General features: G+C 33.2%; 2 protein-coding genes and 1 long non-coding RNA gene across 4 annotated transcripts; 1 reads left to right on the top strand and 2 right to left on the bottom strand.

Annotated features, from left to right (window-relative positions):
- The first annotated feature begins 791 nt into the window (after window positions 1-791).
- Window positions 792-2,497, top strand: LOC109617217 (uncharacterized). Its single transcript, XR_010712727.1, has 3 exons — window positions 792-1,025; window positions 1,136-1,223; window positions 1,842-2,497. It is a non-coding gene; the product is annotated as an uncharacterized lncRNA (long non-coding RNA).
- A 386-nt stretch (window positions 2,498-2,883) lies between these two features.
- On the bottom strand, window positions 2,884-7,664 carry LOC105317098 (polyglutamine-binding protein 1). The gene is made up of 7 exons (XM_011413636.4): window positions 7,508-7,664; window positions 7,168-7,312; window positions 5,470-5,622; window positions 5,022-5,122; window positions 4,568-4,650; window positions 3,606-3,766; window positions 2,884-3,154 (listed from the first exon to the last, which is right to left on the bottom strand). The coding sequence occupies exons 1-7, from the start codon at window positions 7,578-7,580 to the stop codon at window positions 3,016-3,018; spliced, it is 855 nt and encodes a 284-aa protein (XP_011411938.2). The 5' UTR covers window positions 7,581-7,664; the 3' UTR covers window positions 2,884-3,015.
- Window positions 7,665-9,478: 1,814 nt separating this feature from the next.
- LOC105317108 (uncharacterized) lies at window positions 9,479-11,524 on the bottom strand. Of its 2 annotated transcripts, none has more exons than XM_011413646.4 (5): window positions 10,988-11,518; window positions 10,584-10,730; window positions 10,216-10,345; window positions 9,995-10,135; window positions 9,479-9,884 (listed from the first exon to the last, which is right to left on the bottom strand). In XM_011413646.4, the coding sequence occupies exons 1-5, from the start codon at window positions 11,446-11,448 to the stop codon at window positions 9,693-9,695; spliced, it is 1,071 nt and encodes a 356-aa protein (XP_011411948.3). In that variant the 5' UTR covers window positions 11,449-11,518; the 3' UTR covers window positions 9,479-9,692. The 2 variants fall into 2 exon arrangements, with proteins under 2 accessions (XP_011411948.3, XP_034306792.2); XM_034450901.2 differs by having other exon boundaries at window positions 9,763-9,904; window positions 10,988-11,524.
- Window positions 11,525-22,131: the final 10,607 nt, after the last annotated feature.

Genomic DNA, 22,131 nt, shown 5'->3' with positions numbered 1-22,131 from the left:
TTTGTATCATTAATTATTTAAATAATAAAACCATCAAAGCTATTGAAAATAAGGCATCTGCATGCTATGAATGTAAAAACCTTTTAAAAAGTATTTTAATATTTTCTTGCCTTACATAATAGGCATTGTATTAAATTATTATTTTGTATCTAGATTCAAATACCAATGTTCGGTCATCTAGGCTTTTATGATTTGTTTTCGTTTAACTTTTATCACTTTTGTTCAAGTTACCTAGCATTTCTATCATCAAAACTATAAATAAGCAGATTATTCCGACTCTCTTTACGGTACCATTCAAGATCATTAGTTTAAAAACCATGAGCTGGGCCTTTCTTACGGAGCAAACAGCTAATATTGACAGTCTTTCAAGCGGGTAAGGAAAAGACAATATTTCTTAATAAACAATGAATTTCTCGTGACTATATATTTGCAAAGTATAAATTATGATTTAAAACAAGATCAAACTTTAAAACATTTCTTTTCATGTTGATAGCTAGGAACAGAAATAAAAGTTTGACAATGTCTAAGTAAAAAAACCTAAAACTCTATTAATTAAAACTTACACTAATATATCTGTGTGTTAGTAATAGAGCCCTGCATGTGTTTGTTAAACATCGATAAATTAAGCACACATTGTGCATTCTACCTTTTAAATTTCAATTTTCACTCAACGGGCACCGGCTTACACAGAACAATAAGTCATAATGATTACTAGTTCAATATCTTAAATTGAAGAAACAGTGTCGTAGGTGTTTGGATCAATAATATATGCTCTATTCTTATCGGCCGTCATTTTTACCGTACCTTCTTTTTCTACATAATGGCATGTCCCGTCCCAACTGCCATTTCTAACGGATATTATGTTGGGGCAAAGGTATCGTATTCAGCGGGTGACGTCATACAATACGTCTGTAACACTGGTTACGTCATGTCCGGAAGTCCCGTGGCTGTCTGCGATGTGTCGGGGAAGTGGATTCCTGCCTCAGGTTCTCTACCAGAATGCAACAACTCATATCTATCTAACAGTAAGTCGATGACGCCGGTTATGCAGTTTGTTTGCAATGCGCTCTACCTTCACACCCCCCCCCCATGAACCACAAAAAAAAATACACTCTTGGTTTTTTTTATCTTTTAGTCTGGTTTTTACTGGTGATATCGTTGATGGGGTTCGTCGCGTTGGTCATCGTTTTGATTCTTACCGTCATATGTTGTAAAGTGTGTTGGTAAGTAAAGTATTTACTACAAAGCTTCAACATTCCACTTTACTTAAACTTATTCTAAACGAGAAAAATTGAATCTATTCCAAGTGCGTGAATACCATGAACAATTCATTTAAACAATGCAAGAAAGTTTGGACTTATCAATAGTTAGGCTAGAAACAGCAATTCGATGGTATCATTAATCTGAGTTTATACGCCCAAATTCCATTCGTTTATTGCATCATACAATCATCACAATACATTCATCTTTATGTACACTCTACATATGCTTCTAACTAATTTCCAACCATACACCATACTAGCTATAGATTCTTGTTTTACGCTATAGTAAAATTGTAAATATAGTGTAAATTTTATCAACCGTTGACAAAGGTACTCTAGAAATAAATTCTACAGCATTTCTCATACACAGCGGACATTGACATATTCTTTTGAAGAGGGCTAGATGGTCGGGGCCATCTTTAAGTTTAATAATTAATCTTTTTTTTAAAAAGAGTTTTGTATCAAAACATAGAATATTAAATACATTAATTATTTTAAATGTCTTTGAAAATCTTTTCCCAATACAAATTTCCTAGTAAACGAAACGGTGATGATTGCTTCATAATGCTACATTTGCAGTAAAACTCGTGTTGACGACGAAGAGAGTGAAACGGAGGATGGTGGGTGTTGTAGATTGAGATGTGCATGCTGATCTTTGTCACTGTGATGCCTGCGTCGACTCGTCCAAGAAGACAAAGAAACTTCCGATGGAAATGAATATAGTCCTTTAAAGACCTCAGATAACGACGCATCCATAAAAAGATACCAAGCGGTTACATATAAACTAAAACAGAAAATCTGTCAAATAAGGTGAACAGTATGCGTGGTGGTCAAGGGAAGAGCTTTGGAAAAGGGAACAAATGAAACAAATGATAGAACAAAACGGAGGAGAGTTAGGAGGTGAAAAGCATTTAAGAAGTCTTCCAATATCTGATTCATCAACTCACGCTGAAAGTATCGGCAGAGCACGTATTAGTCCGCGACATTGATACGTGTACGAACAAAAACCCTTTATTAAGTATTCATACAATAAAGTGTACATTCCATTACATACTCATTTAATCAGATTTTTGGTACATTTATTTATTTACAAAACTGATTTATTTACAATTCTGTGCATAATGTAATTGCACTTTATCACGTTAAGAGTTGTATTACTGCATGTGTATTTATCATGTTTATATGTAATATTTCATGTCTGACTAGGCCCTAATTTGGAAAATAAATGTTATTCTATTCTATATTTTCAATAATTAGAATATAATCCACTTTTTTACCCAGTCAGCAGTCACTAAATTTTCTTTTAAGTGATGGTATTAATCATTAAATTCTCTTAGCTCCCACTTAGGTCAAATATCAGTTGACATTAGATTTGCAATTAACTTTTAATCAGCAAATGAAAAGGTATTTTGTTTTAAGTGAATTGGATCATTTAGTAAAATTTAGCGATTAGGAAGGGGCGCAGTCGCTTTGCTTCCTCCATCCCCTTCATAGTCACTAAAATTTTACTTAAAGTTACTTTGTAACTATTGCTCTACAGTGTTTTAATACATATTAAACATATATTTTGTAAATAAAAGAACTAGTACCCGTAGTTCATGCGAAAGAAACAAACGAACAGTCATGGCATATATCTAACTTTATCATTCTTTTACCTAAAAATATGGAAAATAACAAATTGCTTCATGAAATTTCAAAGACAAAGTCAACGATGATACTGCATGGAATACATATAAAACACTGCTGAGGCTGGCTAGGTCTGATCTCGGTTTCGGCGCAGGATTTCCCCAGGGCTGGGGTAAGGACGTTGCTGGAACAGAGGCCCTGAGGCAGTGGTGTCCGCTCCGGTTTTTGCCTCCCCACGTGACACGAGCCCCGTGGACCAGGTCCCCCTGTAATATAAATATTGTTTTGAAATGTCTTGTTCTAAGCCTATCTATTTGTTACAAGTCAATATATTAGAGGTGGTCTGTTTGTTTTGGATAAATAAGTTACCCGTACAAACAGGTGAATGTCTCTCCATTAACTGGAAAGTAACTTTTTCAAATAAACATTATTTTTGTTTAACGGCTTAGGGTTTTAGGGATTTAAACACTAAGCTTGTGGTGTGTTCTGTTATCAAAAGAATTAATTTGACCCATATCTTGAGGAATGACCTGTTTTTTTTCTCAAGATATTAGTGTTCAAATAGTCTGTATAATTCAAAACTTAGAAATGAGGCCAAATTTGAAAATACCTTGAACACAGAAAGACAGATCTTGCACATTACATAACAGCATTCTTTAATCTTGTGAAGTTATTTTGATTTAGTGGTATCTAAATACAGGCTGAGCCTTCACTAACCTTGGTACTTCAGAGTACGCTGCCGGATCCATGGGGTCAAGTTCCTCCTTCTGTCGCCTCCCTCGTCTCTGTCTGTTGTCGGGCTGACGGCGCCCTTTATCTCTACGACGTTTTTCGTATTCATCCTCTGAGTCAGAAGAGCTTGAGGAGGATGAGGAACTCTTGAAAAAATAAAACAACAAAATCTCAGACTTCTTACTAGCATTTGTTTACACTCTGTGTCAAAATTTGATTTTTTGGAGTGTGTTGAGTAACGTGACAAATACAATTAAATTGACACAAATAAATGTAAAATTTTAATAAACAAACTGCCTTACTATATATATAGTATTAGATCATTATTTATCTCAGTGTTTCACTGAAACCTGCCTAGATGTGGGATTAAGGTGGTATGGGACATCTGTCGATATTAATGTGGATTAAAGTACTATATAATTGAAAATTTTTAACCGGTTTAGAATTTTCAAATTTTACAATGTTTAACCAAAAAATAGCTTTAAAAATATTTGTAAAGGTAAAACTTGTAAAACCCCCAGCGGGATTCGAACTCATGACTTACAGGTTCGTAGTAAACCCTCTAACCCACTGCGCTACGGAGTTAGGTGACTATTTTTGGAAAGAAACTACTTATATAATTACACTTTATTTTAATGTTTATTTCGATAAACAATACGTCACAACATGGAAGTGTCCCATACCACCTTAATTTAGATTTATGTTTATAGCTCATGTCTAGACAAGTAGGGTCGATTAATGTTTAAATATAGCATCACTTAGGCAGCAAACACACGAAATTCGTCACTATAAGCTTATCTTAAAATTTAAGAAGTGGTTAACCCATTGAGAAAAAAAGAGCATTCACTTAGTAAAAAAAACCAATAGGATTTCTCCTTGATTTTTTAGAGAATATAACCGTTGTTGTGTTTTTTTTGATGTTTTATTATGATGATGATGATACATACCCCATCACTTTCTTCAGATGCATTTGTTTCCATCTCTTCATCACTACCTTCCCTGGCTGTCAGAGCCTGGTCACCAAAGAGATCTATAACAGATCATGGAAAGAAAACCACCGATCACAAAGTAGTACTGATAAACTGTACAATAGCTGGGTTAAATCATCAGCTAGCAAACCTGGTAAATAAAAGAGTCCCATTGAAATCATTCATTTGTCATTTTCACCTAGCCCGTGGTGAGCCTCTTAGTTTTTTTCTGTTTTTTTACCATTATAAATACCCTCACTGAACCTCATTTTATTGGACCTTAAATCAAACTGAGCCCCTTTTTTCCCCCCGAATTTTTTTTGAAATGAAATAAAATACATTTAATGGGATGAGCAAATTTCAGAGAGGGGAGCGGGGATGGGAATCTAAATATTTAGTTTTATTGGGCCTTATCATAACCTGCAATCAGTACCTTGAATTCTCTGGGCAGACACTGTGATGTTGGCCCGGGGGTGTACAGGGGACAGCCAGCAAACCTGGTCTGTGATGGTGTTCCAATAATAGTAACGATTCCTGTATGAGGAAAAAAAAAAGAAAGAAAATGGTCAAATAACATCCTCAAATAAATGAATACATGTATTATCATTTATGACACAGAAAGCATGATCCTACAAGCAATCAATACACATCAGTATAAACAAGTCTTTTTTTATCAACTCAGAGACATTTGATGTTTTTTTTTTTACACAAACATTTATATCATTACCCATAAACATGAATATAATATATAAATAAAAATGCAATATTGAATAATGCATACATTCTTATTTGTTTTATATTAACATGAATAAGTAAATGTAAATTAAACCCACACACTTGCAACATTTTTCAAAAATTTATTGAGAGCATTTAAATCTTACGTTAGAGGGTCTGCCACCTCCTCCCAGCCCTCGGGAAGAGGGTACCGCTTCAACATCCTGTCTCTCTTCTTCAGCATTGTGGGGGGAGGCTCAAACTTCTGACTCCCCCACCTCTTCAAGCAGTACTCTACACAGGTGTGATATCTGTTAAACCTGGTAATAAAGTAAAAACAAGTGGGATATTCATAAGTCTGACTCATTCATCTTTTCATTCATTTATGTAAATCTACAAGTCTAACACACATGTACGGGATCCAGTGCATGTATGTGTGTGGGTTTTTTCTTTTATAAAAAAGATTGTTTAAAATTAATTCTATGCTTAACCATGTTAACATCACCAGTGCAGTATAGGTTTAGGCAAAATTGTTATTTATAATGAACAAACAAATTCCAAGTTTTCATTTTTACAATTTTTGCAACTACGGTAAAATACTGCTAGCTGTAGATATACAAAATACTTCAGGCACAATATGGATTATACATTGGGTATTCCATTGGAATTTAAATCTTTAACACTGATAGGAGAGATCATTAAACAGCTAGTGTTCATGTAACTTGAATACTCACTGATTTTTATTAATATAAATTGCTTGGAAATTTTGTTTGTTTTTAATTTTATCACTCTTCCTTGTAGTTTTGGTATTTTGAAGGAGACAAACGTAGAATTTTCTTTGAGCAGCCAAACTATTATAAGTATGAGTAAAATAAAGGAAACGGCAGACCTACATGTAGTTTGATTTGCTACATGTCAGATTATGATATTATTACTTATTAGGTTAGTTACTGACTCACTACGGAAATATATTGGGTTGATCAATCTCATAGATGGCGAGGCGAAGCCGAGCCTTCTATGAGATTGATCAACCCAATATATTTCCGTAGTGAGTCAGTAACTAACCTAATAAGTGTTTTGTTTTCTCGAGGACTATCAAGCGACATATTTATTCACAAATAGCGATGATCTACGCAAAGCCATGTACAAGATGCCTTACATCTCGTCCAACTCATTTAAACTCTTCAAAATTTTCAATCTCACCTTTCAAATACTCTTTCAAAATCTTTGCTTTACCCATGTTTACTTACAATGTTTTGTTGCTATTCAATTTCAAATGTTTTCTCCCTTTCCTCTGCAGAGATTTGAGCAAATTTCGACGCTGCCATTTTGTTCTGCTCCAGACAAAACAACGTGACGTCAATATTCTAAGGGCAACTACTCTACTTTATAAAAAATTCAAAGGGCAACAACTCCAAATACTTTAAGAACTTACGGCATGCAGTTTATGTATAAAATACTATGAAATGTCGAAATGAGTAAGCGAAGCGTCGACCAATGACGGCCATATTGCCTAATATTATTTCTCACAGAACAAATATAGAGATATATGAGGCAATCACGTGCTATGTTTAAACCAATGAAAATGTGACATTTCAGTCCAAGGGAAAACAAATATTTATATAAGTACAATACACATGATGCATGGCACCTGATAGGAGTGTTTGAGCACCGTGCATGCATAGTAACTGGTTTGATTTGCTACATAATTTTAATAACTATAAAAACAATATAAAATACGTTAATACCTGTTAGGACAGGTGGAGACTGATAGTGCACCTGTGCATGTGTACTAACTAGTACGAATTGTCATTGTGTATTAATTTACTAGTGATTGTAATACTAATAAGAACAAAATAAAGCACCTGTTAGGGCAGGCGGAGACTTCGTGTACCAATGGTTTGACCTGACTATCCCCGGTCTCCATTCCTTGCTCTGTGGTGACAGGAGTTGCGTTTTCTTTGATCGGATCATCGTAATCCTCAGCAAACACTTCCTCTATTTCTTCACCTATAAAATAAAATAATACAAATCTTGTGAATTTCAATATAACATTTCGAACAAAGTAGTGTTTCTGTTGAAACAAGATGAGCTTTAAAGGGAAAAAAACCGAAAAAAACTCAACAATTCCCGAGGAAATTCGAGTCATCAGGGCTACTTATGACAAACTGTAAGGTTAACATTGCAAAAAAGCAAACAACTCACTTGACTTCTCTTGTTGTGCATCTATAATTCCCCTCTTTTTCAATCTAGCAAGCAGAGCTGCTGGAAGCGGCATTTTCTTACTAATCTTATTTTCACTGACGCTTCTGTTTGTAAATGGTACACTCGCGAGAAGCTCCGAATTGAGGTGAATAGAAGTCAAACCCGTATGAGAATCTGTATAATCCGGAAAAAACTCTCTAAAATCGTTTGAATGACTGTATTTTTACAGGAAATATAAGAATTAATTTTATCAGGTTGAATTCATGAAGTGAATTTAATGCGTATTATATCAATATTTTTTTTCAATTACAATAATGTGAAATTCAAGAGGGAAAAGTTTCAGGCGAAACTTGTGTGTAGTGAATTCACGTGTATCGAATAAAAAATGTTCATTATATTGGCTGATTACAGGCTTAATTAATTAATGGGGTTAATACTAAATTTACTCTTCTAGAAATAGATGTAGGCCTATAAACAATGGACCCAAACTTTCACACGTGGAGTATTATCAAAATAATGGAAAATGTTTAGGGGTTCTAAATTAACAGGATTAAGGGACATGGTCACGATTTAAGCTGCATGAAAATATCTTGTTGTTTTCTTCCAATTTTTAATTTTGCATTTATTTGCTAGGATTTATCAGTTGCTCAACCAAAATCTGAATGTCAGGTTTCGAGACACAGGGGCTACATGTACATTTGTACATGTAGGTTATAAAATGGAATCATAATATGATTATTGGGAGGGGGGGGTCAGCTGGTTAGGATGTGCGTGGTGCTAGATGGCCGAGTGTTTATAAGCGACTCACGAACCGTAAACTATAGTTATACTGATAATCGTATTAAGTAGGGCTTAGAGATGTGAAACAAACAATTTCACGTCGTAAACAATAGTTTATTGTGTAATCTAAAACATGCATGTTTACTCGTTTTTGTTAATTTGACATGTCATAAATACCTGTACAACGTAAACCATAACGCAGTGAGTAGATTTATGGGCAATATATGTTTAAATTCTTCCAGACTAAATTTGAAAAAAAAAATATCTTTCAAAATGTAAGACAATAGAACTCATTAAAGATTTTACGTCATATTTATGTTTTGCAGTTAATATCTAAACCACAGAAAATCGAAAAAATTAGCAGTTAGTGGTTGTTTTTCTCTGCATGGAATATCCCAGTTGTCCTTGTACTCTAATTGTACATGTATATGATGATGTTAAAAATGAGCCATACTAGGAAAAGAACGATTACCGCATTCAGATTTCATTCTCTTTACTCATTTTAATTCGTTTATTCGGCTACTGCACGCCTGATTAATAGTTTTGGTTTGTTATGTGCGGTTTTTTTGTTGCAAGTAATGTTGTGGCGACACATGTTATTATCACAAGAAACTCGAGACCACTCCTCTATTCATTGCAAGATTTACTCAAGTTTAATCTAAATTTAATAAGCCAGCAAGAAGATTTAGAAATTATTACTTTTAAAATTCCGTTGATTCATATCTTTTTTAATCGATATCTTAGTAACTCAAGATCAGGATATAACATCGTAAGAATATATAAAGATTATAGAGTGAAAGAAAACATCAAAATGTGTATTAATGATGCATAAGTTTTTATTCTGTTTTCATTGTTAACAAAAAACAAATTATACATACAGATTCAGGACATAATTACAATAGGCATCAACATGAAATGATAAAATGATGAAACATATCACAAACACAACTAATTATATGTATATGAGAGCAATTTACCATGTCACCGACACGTGATACTACATCATGTTGGTACGGCCTTGTATTATAAAATGCATGAGAATTCCTTCTTATTTTGATCACCCCTGCTCCCAGTCAAATGTGAATGGTTAATAGGTCTTGCAATAAATTCATTCAAACCCACGTACGTATTTAATTAGCTATTAATCCCAATCGTTAATTATGAGGCATATATTTCAATCACTTTCAAGTATATATCACTTTACTTCCTATAATTTCACGCTGAGCAAATATACATGCATAAACCACATCAATAAAAAACATGTTTCCGTGTCTTCGCAGTATATCAATTAATGCAAGGTAATTGTTAAACCCAGACACGTTTTTTACAATGTCCTTCATCACAAAAAGCATAATGAGCGATGTAAGGGACAGTAACCGTGCATGTATGGGGGCGAGATTTCGCGTTATTTGGCCATGGTCTGGATGTACCCCAGCCAGAACAGCGTCTCAAGGAGTTCGTCCCGCTCTTCCTTCACCAGGTAGTCAAATGTCCTTGAGTAGTAAACCACACTCCTCTCTTTCCGGAGAGTAGCCTCATCTCCCTTAATGATCTCCTCTAGATGTTTTCTGCTAATGTTCAGATAGGTAAGCATCACCTAGCAATGAATTTATATCTCTAAAATAAAAATCAAAGTACTGATAGCACACATTATAAACGTTTATAGCTACGAAAAATGTAGTTGAGAGATCGTCAATGTTAACATACTGAGGACTGCCAACATATCATCCCAAGCACCCGCGGGAAGAGCAGCGACTCCTGGACCTCCAACAGAAGCTCGCCTGCGTGCTGAGCCAGAACCGCGTCCTCCATCTCGAGAAAGTCCGGTCCCGGGGTCTGTCTTCTAGCCTGTCAATTAAATAAGTATCAATTTTGATATAATGATGACTCGCAATTATATGAACATAGATCTATGAGGAATAGTTTACTTCAACAGAGGCCAGGAGAGTTGTTCTGATGACTTGGAGACGGGTAGCTGGCATGTTCTTCACGTAATGGAGATCAGGAGTACTGGTCACGTGTATCATATTCATCTGCATGTCTCTCGCTGAACCAACTCTAGAGAGAAAAAAATATTACTACCTGTATTTTCTTCATAATTTCACATTTTTAATAAATCTTATGGTTGATTTTACAAAATATAACTGATCTAACAGAAAAAATGTATAACCCACGAACAAACGTGGGTTACGTTTATTCTTCACGTTCCACGTGAAATTAATGGAATTTGATGTTTTTCATTTTATATGAATTATATACACTGAATACTACGCGTGAGGTATCTCTATAGTTTTACCTTGGATCGAGATGGACAATTCTTGTGAAGGATCTCAGTAATTCTGTGTACTGTGTTTTTGAAACGACCTTGCTCAGTTTACAGTGTGCGATCTCCCGGTACAGTCTGAGAAATTCTCTGATTTTGAAGCACCAAGACAATACCAACCTAAACATTGATCAACATAAACGAAAAATATATTCAATCGCAACAAACACTATAATGAAAAATACAAAAATGAATTAAATTCTAGATATTGTTTTGAGAGAATCTGATTTCACTAAATGTTCTCTGAAAAGTTTGAAACATATTTTGATATTTAATGAAGAAAGACAGCAATTTCTGAGGAGAAAAAAATAAATCATGTATCGCTTCAGTACACTTGGTTTTAGAAAATTTTCACTAACATTTTTGAAAATACTTACATCGATCTGTTGTGACAGAGACCAATTTTCTCGATCTCGGTGTTCAGTTTTAACTCGTACGCGTCAAACTCAGCCATCGCCCTGATGGCTTCCTCGTAATTCTCAACGTTAAGGACCCCGTCGCCGACTTGTCCGGACTCATTGAACGTAAACTGTAGGGCGTTCTGTGTGTGCTTCACCAATTGCTTCATGATCTCAGGCGTGTCCTCGACGGGCGTACAGACAAACTTGTGTCTGTTTCCATTACTGATACTGTTCTGTACGACAAGATCAGTCAGTTCTTTTAACGTACTTTCCCGTTCGTTGTAAAATATGCGCTTTGTCCACAAATCCTCCAGGGACCAGCTTGACACATGCTCACGTTTGACGTCTCCTTCTGATTCCCGACTGAGGTCGGATCCCGAGGAGCTCCGAGAATTGCATTCGGAATGACTGGACGCGAGTAGCCCGTGGTCGGACATGTTCTTTTCTGTAACACAAACTAATACGAAAGCTCGTTCATAGACCTATTTTATAAGATTGTTACTTCTAGCTTCATCCCTACCTGTAATTCATCACGTGGAGGCTCGTAATGTAAGTGTTAGTTTTAATAGCTTATGTCATTTCTAATAATGTTCTTTTGGAAACTGACAAATGCATTGTTACACACTGTACGAAAGAACAAACTTGCATAGATTTCAAAGAAAACTAATTGCCGCCCCGTTTCTAGATTCATCTTTATGACGAGTAATAATGTCTGCATCGTATATATATGAAAAGGTAGTGAAATATATGCCTGTACCAATTTTTATTAACAAATATCAAAATACTTGTAAAGAACGTTAATTCATGTATTCCAAAAATAAACAATGCACATTCTTAAAGCGGCTGGATGGTCAACAAATTAACCATCAAATCTACCTTAAGATTTTAGACGGGGTTTTTTAAAACCATAAACTATTGTTAAGTAAAGAGAATTCCTAATATTTAGCTGTGAGATTTTTTTTCTTATTCTAAAGACGAATTATCACGGTATAATAGACCCTTTTAACAATGAGTATAATTATTTCGAAATTGCCTATACTCCACATAAATCCCAATTGTTTTCATCTGTTGTCAGTCTCATAAGGAACTTTGCTATTCTTGTCTTTGGAAATACACATGAAATATAATTATTAGATATATCATTTGTATTTAAATAGAAACGACTATGGAATTAAAATTTTAATGAAGAGCATATTAGATAGATAGGACATGATTAAAAACAGTGAAAACACTCGATTTATCTTACTGTCAAATAACTTGATCTTTGCATGTCATACCAGTAATTGTAAAAGCGACAATGCATTAGACATCTTGGAAATTCATTTTTGTTTGTTTGGTTTTTTTTAAAATTCTTTTTAAAGGAGAAGTCGCATTTGTGGAATAAAACAAACACATGGGAGTTGCATGGGACTAGTTTTATCTTGCAATTTCAACATAATAATAAACCTCATTAGGAACTACGATCTTTATTTATTTTGATTCTACTCAACTCTTGGTTAAGATTGCACACACCATTGCTCTCAAACTTATCAGCAACAAAACACCACTAAAAACAATTCCAAAACTTGTGCTTTTTATCTTTATCATCATTTTTACTAGCTTTCGATTTACCGTTACCGTGAATATATCCAGTTTTCAAAAGAGAAAATATAAATTTCCTGGAACATCATCAATAAAAAAATAAAATTAAGAATTCTAGTAATACTTTATATCAAAATTTATTCACATTCTTGTAATCAGAACACCAGAAAAGACATTAAAAGCGTTATGGTCATGCATTTTAGCTGTCTTTGTGTTGTAATTTTGAATCCAGATTTTGTCTCCCTTTTCAAGAAGAAGTTGAAGGGTTTGTGCAGCGAGTGGATATGTTCCAGATGCAGAGTACAAAAGAGCCAGGGCGTTACCATTCTTCATGATGTTAAGGTGGACAAAATTGCTTGGGCTGCTCATGAGGCTACAGGAAATGGTGTATATTCCCTTATAAGGCGCGGTAAATATCCCCGTGGACGGTACATAGGCTCCACCTACATTGGTCAGCACTGTGTCATACTTCACAACCTCTTTGCTGCCAAGTGTTGTTTCCTTCGACAGCAATGCAGTAAATGCAACAGCCTGATCATTGCCTGATAAAATAGTCAACATAAGTTTAAACCATGCTCTAACAATGCCTCTATATTTATAAGTTTATCGACATTTTAAACTTTAAGAATATCCGTAAATGAACAATCAAGTTAACCGATCTAGTTTCTTACCCTGGCCGAGATCGTGTATGGTTTGCACTGTGTGTACATCTAAAATTGAATGAATTTTCAGTGTTGTTATACATTTTTTCTACCGAGTTTGATAAATTAAATAATATCTAAAAGACATCATTTTCCATTTGTCCATCAAATTTAGGTAATGGTTACTTGAATACTACATTTTTGTTGGTACACTTTAACTTGTTTTAAAATATTTGTGTGGTTATTCTAAATTCTTTCAGTGGACTTTAGTATTTTTTTTTTTTCAATTAATCACCCAGATATTTATTCTAAAACATATGAAGAAATGCAACATTAAAGGGGCATGGTCACGATTTTGGTCAAACTCTATTTTTATGTTTTTATTATGTACAATGCTTTAGAAATGTATTTCTAATGATCAAATAAAATTTGAGAGTCATTCGTTGAGTTATAAGCAAGATACAGGACTCAAAAGTCTTTGTCATGTAAACCAGTAAAAAATCTTTTTCCAGCTTATTTGTCTATCTTTTTATTTTTTCTAAGCATAGATAAACAGTTCCTAAAATTTAAAACATTCGTTTTAGGTTTAAAACTGAAATTTTTACTTCAACGTTAGAAATGTAATCAAACGCTTTGTTTACACAGCGAAGAATTTCAAGCCCTGTAACTCTCTTATAACTCAACTAATGACACTCAAATTTCTGTTGCCTATTAAAAAGGTCTTTCTGCAGCATTATAAATATTAAAATCGGAAAAATAATTTTGGACCAAAATCGTGACCATGCCCCTTTAAAGCGACCTAGTTAAGAACAATCTAACTAGTAATGCACCCCTTTCATCTGAATCACTGCCAAAAATCTAACCTTTTTTCTCTTTGAAATTCACATTTATTGCTGAAAAATCCACGAAATACGAAATGTTCATCATAAAGAGTATACATGTACTTACACACTCCATCTGAACAATCCAGAAACAACAGACCCAATAGAAACCAAAATACCACCATAGCGATTCCAACCTAAACTAACCGAAATAAGAATGTTTGATCATTGTTTTAATATCAGTGTACTCATGGTGTACTTTTAATGATAATTATAATAACGATGAATAAATAGATACATAAAGCTATTTACCTTTTGATACTGCAGTGTATAAATTCGTATTATCGATCGATTGTCCTTGCAGTGCTTTTTATCATAAACACGGACATGCAAAGTATATCAATTTCATTTTAATGATAAATGAAGGTGTGAGTTTCATATGTCATGTAGATACAAATTATTTTGGTATAGAAACATTTGTCTATTTTAAATCAACATACTTTTCAATAGGAAATTTAGCGGTTTGTTAAATGCAATATTACATATATTGTTGTAATAAAATGTAGATTAATAAAACGATTGCATTTGATTGATGAATTGTTACTTAAAGAAGGGTATGTTTAATTACTGTGTATAACAAAATGATAAAAAAAACAAGCAAATCCAAGGTTAATATATACATGAGGTGTAGCGGAGCATCGATATGTAATGCACAGACTTTAACCTTTCAAAGATATTACTGTTTGCAAAGCTCTTGCAAGTGTGTTTAGGTAGCTCTGATTCACAAAGGTTTGACAAATTAAAGTTAGGATTTTGATTAATCGAAGTACAATGTATTATACGCTCTAAATATACGATCTGCATTTAAAAATGCAGATAGGATCTGCATATAAAAATGCAATTACGATCTACATTTGAAAATGCAGTTACGATCTGCATTTAAAAATGCAGTAGATAAATAAACAATCTACAACTTACTCGAACATATCCCTGCAATAAGTAGTAGAAAACACAAATCTCTATACAATTGTCCCCATAAATTAAATTAAAAAATTTAAATACAATGGAAGTTTATTCGTTCGCAAAAACTTGAGCTTATAATTCTACACTCACTAGTGATCATGTAACTTATATTTTTAAAATGGTTTGCAATAATGAGTGTCTCTCATTTCTCGTTTCTACAAACCGCTTATAGAGTTGATGCAGATAGGGTATTATTAATTTTAAACGTAATTAATTAATTTAATCCTTGGTTTACTTTCAGTGAGGAATATGGCACGAACTGATTTGTTCATAATGAAATTTGAATATACTTCTATGTCATCTGTTACTGTTTAGCTTAGGGTTTGAAATTCCTTTAAAATGGCCCGAAAGTGTACCAAACTGTAAGAGTCAAAAGAAAATCACAACGTCGCTATTTCAAATATGAAATAATGTTTTAATTTTCGATTGTGAAAAATGCATGATTTCCTCATAGCTGTAATTGATATATTTTAAATGTATCTGCTAGTATATGTTTATTCTTTATGTCCTACTACAGATGATGCAGAGGACTTACTTGTTCAAGTAATATTAATTTATTAAGTCCTGACATGGTGAACTTGTGTTTTGTTTTCGAAGACTATTTAAGGAGAGAGGAATGTAGTAATTGAGGCCCTTTTTACCTATATGCTCATTTCTCCTTTTCAATTATATTTCATATCAGAGTCAACTTTAAAAATTCTTGTACTAATTATATTTATTAAGAATAGATGAAGGGGATGGGCATTCCCATTAAACTTTCCTATTTTATACAAACATTTTTATCTATGTTTATTAGTGTTTACAAATTAATGTCTTAGGTTTACAACCAATCTGTCGTGGTATGAATATGGATAAAATTGAAACACCCTTGGTTATGTATTACCGTAAAATCATTTAATTTCGTGGGGGCCAAGTTTCGTGGATTGTGAGTTTTTTGTTTATTCGTGGGTATGTTATTTCGTGGATGCGTCGGTTTTCAGTTTCAGTGAGAAAGACAACTCTTTCTAGATTTGTTTTCGTTGAGGTTGTAAATTCCAGAGAGAGGGCTACCCACGAATACCACGGCACCACGAATTCTAATGATTCCACACTATTGCATATTAAATATTTTCAACCAAAGTGGTAAGATTCAAAGTATCTGCCCTATAGTTTACTCGCCCCACACTTTCGAACCGCCATGATGTCAATTAGTCCACCCGTTTCTTGGCACGCCGATCTAGAAAGTTCTTTCCATTAATACTCAAATGTCTTTAATTCTTTATAAACTTTTGTATAAATGGAAGTCCAATCCAAGGTACCTGTCCGCGATGCACGATGAACTCGTCTAATACTTTTTGTTAATTAGTCAATCCGCGTTCTAGGTTACCCCGTTCTGAACAATTTTATCCCATTCTCTCACCTGAGGTCGTGTTCGCAAGCGAATGAGTATTAAAACTAAAATCGCCCACTAAAGAAACAAATTGACTCCTCTTTTTATTTAACAATTGTCAAATCTTAACTTCTATGTATTCTCTAAATAGGCTCACAGTAAATATATTCACTCTTTATGTACTTTTTCAATATTGTTTCAATTCATGTTCATATTTTGATCGATACTATCTCTGACTTTGATCCGCCAAAGCGTGTCCGCCACCTTACTCTAAATTTTGGCATTCCAGGCTTGTTTATCGTAAATGAAAGTAGATTTGTGATTAATTTCACAATAAAAACTTATCAGTTAAAATTCAATTATACCTTTCGGACGTCACCTCACATGTGTTGAAATACCAAAGGTGTAAGCAAGTACTCTGGTGCAGGCATTTAATTCGCAAAATGCCTTAATTTATAAGTATAAGATGCATACTTCATGAATGCATATACCTGACGACAGTCAAAAACTAAAGTAAAATTTATATAAAAAACCTTGTTAGCTGAATACGTGCAATTCAGAATATAATTTTAACGACTTGCCAGCTACTTACAGATCAATTTATAATTCTTGTTCATCCAGGCACGTAGCATCGTTTTTGAAAGTGTGTGTGTGTGGGGGGGGGGGGGGGCAGACTCATCCAAAATCTTGACAAGCAAAAAAAAAAATAAAAAATAAAATAAATAAATAAATTTCCCAAATTCTTCAAGGGGGGGGGGGGGGTGGCTGGCGTAGTATATATCTTCAATTTCACTCCTCATTTCCTTATTTTCATATCAATTTTTTATATACTCCCAAAAAAGTGTGGGGGGGGGGCAACTCCATGATATTTCAATTTTTTATATGTAAATTTCAAAACAATTGTTGCTTCGAGAAAAAAGTGGAGGGCCAGGCCCCCCCCCCCTGATGCTGCGTGCTTGTTATCTTCTTATTTACTTTGTGGTATTAGAAAGTGAAGCAACTTTTTAAGCCACTGTATAGAATAAGAACAAATAAATTAAAATAATAATTGCAAGATATTGCAAGTTTTCATATCGGCAATGTTTTTCCTTTTTAAGTCAAGTGTTTATTTGTAGTTCTGTTCTTCTGAAAAACAAAGCATATACGCAGATATTTGTACCAGTTGTAATCTTATTTGTCTGCACTGCTGTCACAGGAAACAACCTTTGTTTCCGACAATCACAATGCTTTCAATTGGTTGCCGTTAAAATATCTATTATTTGTAAATACTCTGTAAATACTCTGATCAATGTCATAAATAACAATTTCTAACATTTAAGAGTAGTGCAAACAATTTTCAATAACTTTTCATTTTGCACCAGATGCAAAAGACTGAATATATAAACCATCCATCAGATGAAATCCACAAAACGAAAGCTTTGCTTGCTTGTGTAAGTAATTATTTATTTAGTTCTGATACCTGAATGATGAAGGGATAGATTTAATGATTCTTTAATTTTATTTTGGTTTTAATATTCAAATTTTGACAGGCTTTTGTCCATATGCATGTACAAATGTCTATTTTATTTTTTGTTTTTACTTTTGAATTATGGTGTACATGTGACATATTGGCAAAAAATAGTTGTTGATTGTGCTATCACTAAAGATAACGTGTATATCGGAGCATATAGAATATTTCAATATTACTAAAAACTACACCGTATAAACTTGAAATTTGTCGTTTAAGATGGCTGTCCCTACTCTGACTATTTTTAACCTTATGCCAAAATCTCGTCTTCTCGTATTTCGTTTAATTTGAAAATTTAATTATGACAATATAAAATAAAATTAGAACATATTGCAAAACCTTTAATAAAGCAAACATCAATAAAACAAATGTCCTAAGGTTTCATAAGATAAAACTGGAGGGAAAATACAATCTTTGCAATGATACAATGATCAGCAACACATTCGTTTTTTCCTTCGTATTAGGTAAGTCATGATTGGATTTGGATTGTTGCTTACTTTGACCCTGACCTGTGGAAATGGCTTATGTAAGTTTATTTTTTACTGCTGGTTAAATATCACTTTCATCATGTTCCTAATACTTCAAAACGTTTAAACGATATTTTAAAGAACCATTATCAAATGTCAAATGACAAATGCCATTATATATATGTTCTTGATATTTGGTTTTTGAAAATAACAAAGCATCAAACCTAGCATTTTAACTTAAACAAATTCATGACAATTTTTATGTTTGATAAAAAAAATATTGAAAATAACTTATGTGTCTTTATAATAGATTCATTTACCTTCAGATATACAAACTGTGCAAACATTTCAAAACTTTAACCAAGGTATGAACACTTTTTCATATTATTTTCTTTAAAGCTACTTAAAAATTCAAATAAATGGGTTTTTAATGTATATTTTCATTTTTAATTCTTATCACGTAACAGCAAAAGAAGTTTAGGACGTGTAATTTCAAAGATATATATTATTATTGGTTTTCTGTTAGAAATATCATCTATACTACTATATTAAAATAATAGACTCGAATTTTTGGGCTTTAATACCGATAAATCGGAAGAGTACTGTCTTTTGTTTTATATATTCTAAACATTATTGATACTTGAAGATTACCAATTTGTTTTTATTTTTTCTCAATCAAGCTTCGCTAATTAATTATCAACGAAAAATCCTCAAAAAATTCCGGAAATCATCTGAAATTTTTGGATTTTACGCTCATGCGCATTACATTCACGCTAAATGACGGGAGACCTCTATTTTATGTGTCCACAATATCACATTTGCATGGATAAACTCAGAGACGATAAACAAATGCGTGTAAATTTTCATTGGAATTTTTTTTCCCCTTTTTATCAAAGAAAATACGGATGATAACTCTAACACAGTGCATTAACTATAAAAAATCCCGAGAGTTTCGAATGTCAACATGGTGTGTAAATAACGTTGTTGAAGAACTGTTGAATTCTGCAATTAAAGAATTAAACTTTTCGAAGAAAGATATGAACAGCTTCAAGATGATTTGTTATCAATTTGACTGTTATATTCAATGCAACTTTATTAATTTTCTCCAAAATCGTTTTGGGGCGTTTCTGCAATTTTCTGCTACATTACGGGTATATGGGAGGCATTTTAACTGTGTTAAAGGCCTTTTCCCAGACACAGTTACATTATTCCAACTCAGCAGAGTGTAGTGAAATTAATAACATACGTGTAGGCTTAAAGCTTGGTTATGCAAATGTCAACGATATACGGTGTGTCGGTGCATCTATTTCGTAAATGTCCGATATCATATACTATGTCAACCCATGCACGCACGAGTCAAAATCTAGTCAATGTTTATTTATTATAACTTAAAAATTATTTAATTATTACTTCTCTTTTGGATGGGTTTTTAAATATACTCTCAAAGTAAAGTGAAACCTAAGTAAAAGTACGTACTGTTTTATCATTATCTATCAGTTTGTAACATAGAAGGGGCTACTATTAAGATCTTTGTTTGGCAGAAAAGCGAGAAATATAAAATGGTATACGTTTATATTTCTTAAATTAAATCTTTATCTAAAATTGTGCTGTTACATAAGCTCATTTTTTATCATTAAGTATATGTATACAATTTGCACTTAAAGGAGTTTGAAATGTTTCTATAACAGTTATTCTTTTTTAAATATTTTTTGATGAAGAAACATGTTCATACTATTGTTTGCTTTTATCATTGTTGTATTACATTTAATGAAAAGCAGAAATCCAATTTGTATCACTTTGTCAACATTGCTATATTATCAATTATTAATACTATGGAATACGTTGAACACCGATATGTAAAATTGAGGTCCTAAAAATACTTCCGCATTTGTATTTTATCGAGGTAACAAAGGTAATTGAAAAACATTTCAAGAACTAGAAGACTTGTATTCCTAATGATTTTTTTATATATATTTAAGGTGAAAGGAGATCTCGAGCTGCTGTTGCTTTTACTGCCCTTTTGTCCAAAGACACAACGGTTGGCAGTCAAGGGGTTGTAAAGTATGACACAGTGCTGATCAATATTGGTGGGGCTTATAAACCATCCACGGGAATATTTACCGCGCCCTATCAGGGTGTTTATACTATATCATGTAGCCTTATGAGTCATCCAAGAAACTCCGTTCACCTTAATGTTATGAAAAATGGCGTTAAACTGTCTATGTTGTACTCTGCGTCTAGTTCTTTTCCTCAATCTGGACAAACACTGCAGCTCTTTCTCAAAAAGGGAGATAAAATTTGGATTCAAAACTACCAAAACAAGAAGGGAGCCATATTACATGATCATGGCTCCTATAATTCATTTTCTGGCGCATTGGTAAATCAGTTGTGAAATTAAAGGTAGTAAATGTTTATCATAAAGTTTGTACAGTGTTCTTTGTACTTATGTTAATTAATCCAGTTATTGACAATAATAGCAAAGACATTACAACTGTGTCCTTGCTATCATCGGCGTTTTCAAGATACCATATCTGTTAAAATATCTTCTGTTTTATTTAAATGCATTATCTAAAAAGAAACATGTTTTACAGTCGAATATTAGTCTAATCATTCAAATAAATAATAATGCATGATTTTACAAGGTATAAATATCCTTTATTCCTTTAGAATATTGGCTTTATTTATATGTATTTTTTATTACAAAAGCAGGGAGGAAACAATTCCAACAAGAGTATGTAAGACTAAACATGATTTTGATTTTACTTTGCCTGTGTATATAATCATAAAGTAGAGGTGCTCTATGAACCAATGCTCTTTCCCCGAATATTATTTCAAAATAGTATTAAATGTTGCTTTGTTGATGTTGCGTTTGAGAAATGTTCTATTTTATTGACTGGTTTAAGCCAGTATAATTTCAAAACTTAAATAAGAAATATTCAATATTCAAGTGTCATGATTTGCTGTTCATTATGTTATTTTTTTGTATCATCACCCTTTACCAACTAATACAACTGTATTAGGATTTGTTATACTTTCATGTTAAATACTGAAATCTGATTGGTTAAGACGCAGTTAATAATATTTACTATTACCCTCAGCGTTAGCAACGCACTTGGCAACGGGTAACATTAAAAAATGTTACATGCGCGAAAATTATGCGCGTACGGTTCGCTGTAGAATTCACGTTATTCCTATATAAAAGCAGTAAAATTTTCTTAAAATTTTTAAAAAAGACATTCAGTATAACAAAATAAATAGTGCCTGTTTGGGAGGATAACAGTTGAAATTGACACCCCTCGAAAACCATTGTCAACCTCCGCTTCGCGTCGGTTGACAATGGTTTTCTCGGGGTGTCAATTTCAACTGTTACCCTCCCAAACAGGCACTATTTATATAATACAACATGTATGACTATTGTTCAGAATATAGCTCGTACATCTAAAGCAATAAAAATACTATATCAAGAAATGATGTATAAGATTAATTTCATGTCTAAGGTTCAACAACATTTCTATCATATTCACTCGTTACTTGTTTTTATCAACTCACAAAGCCCCCCCCCCCCCCCCCCCACACACACACACGTAAAAAAAAAATTGAATCAATAGCGGCGTGTCGTGGCCTATAAGGAAGTGCACTCTTCTGTAGAAAAATGACACTATACCATTTTTTTATTTTAAGAATACCTTTTCTTAAAACGGTTTCAGGTGA

This window comes from Magallana gigas, chromosome 4 (genome assembly GCF_963853765.1).
Source record: "Magallana gigas chromosome 4, xbMagGiga1.1, whole genome shotgun sequence".
NCBI lineage: Eukaryota > Metazoa > Mollusca > Bivalvia > Ostreida > Ostreidae > Magallana > Magallana gigas.
Note: the sequence above shows the minus strand (reverse complement) of the source record. Positions and strands in the feature narration are given on the sequence as shown.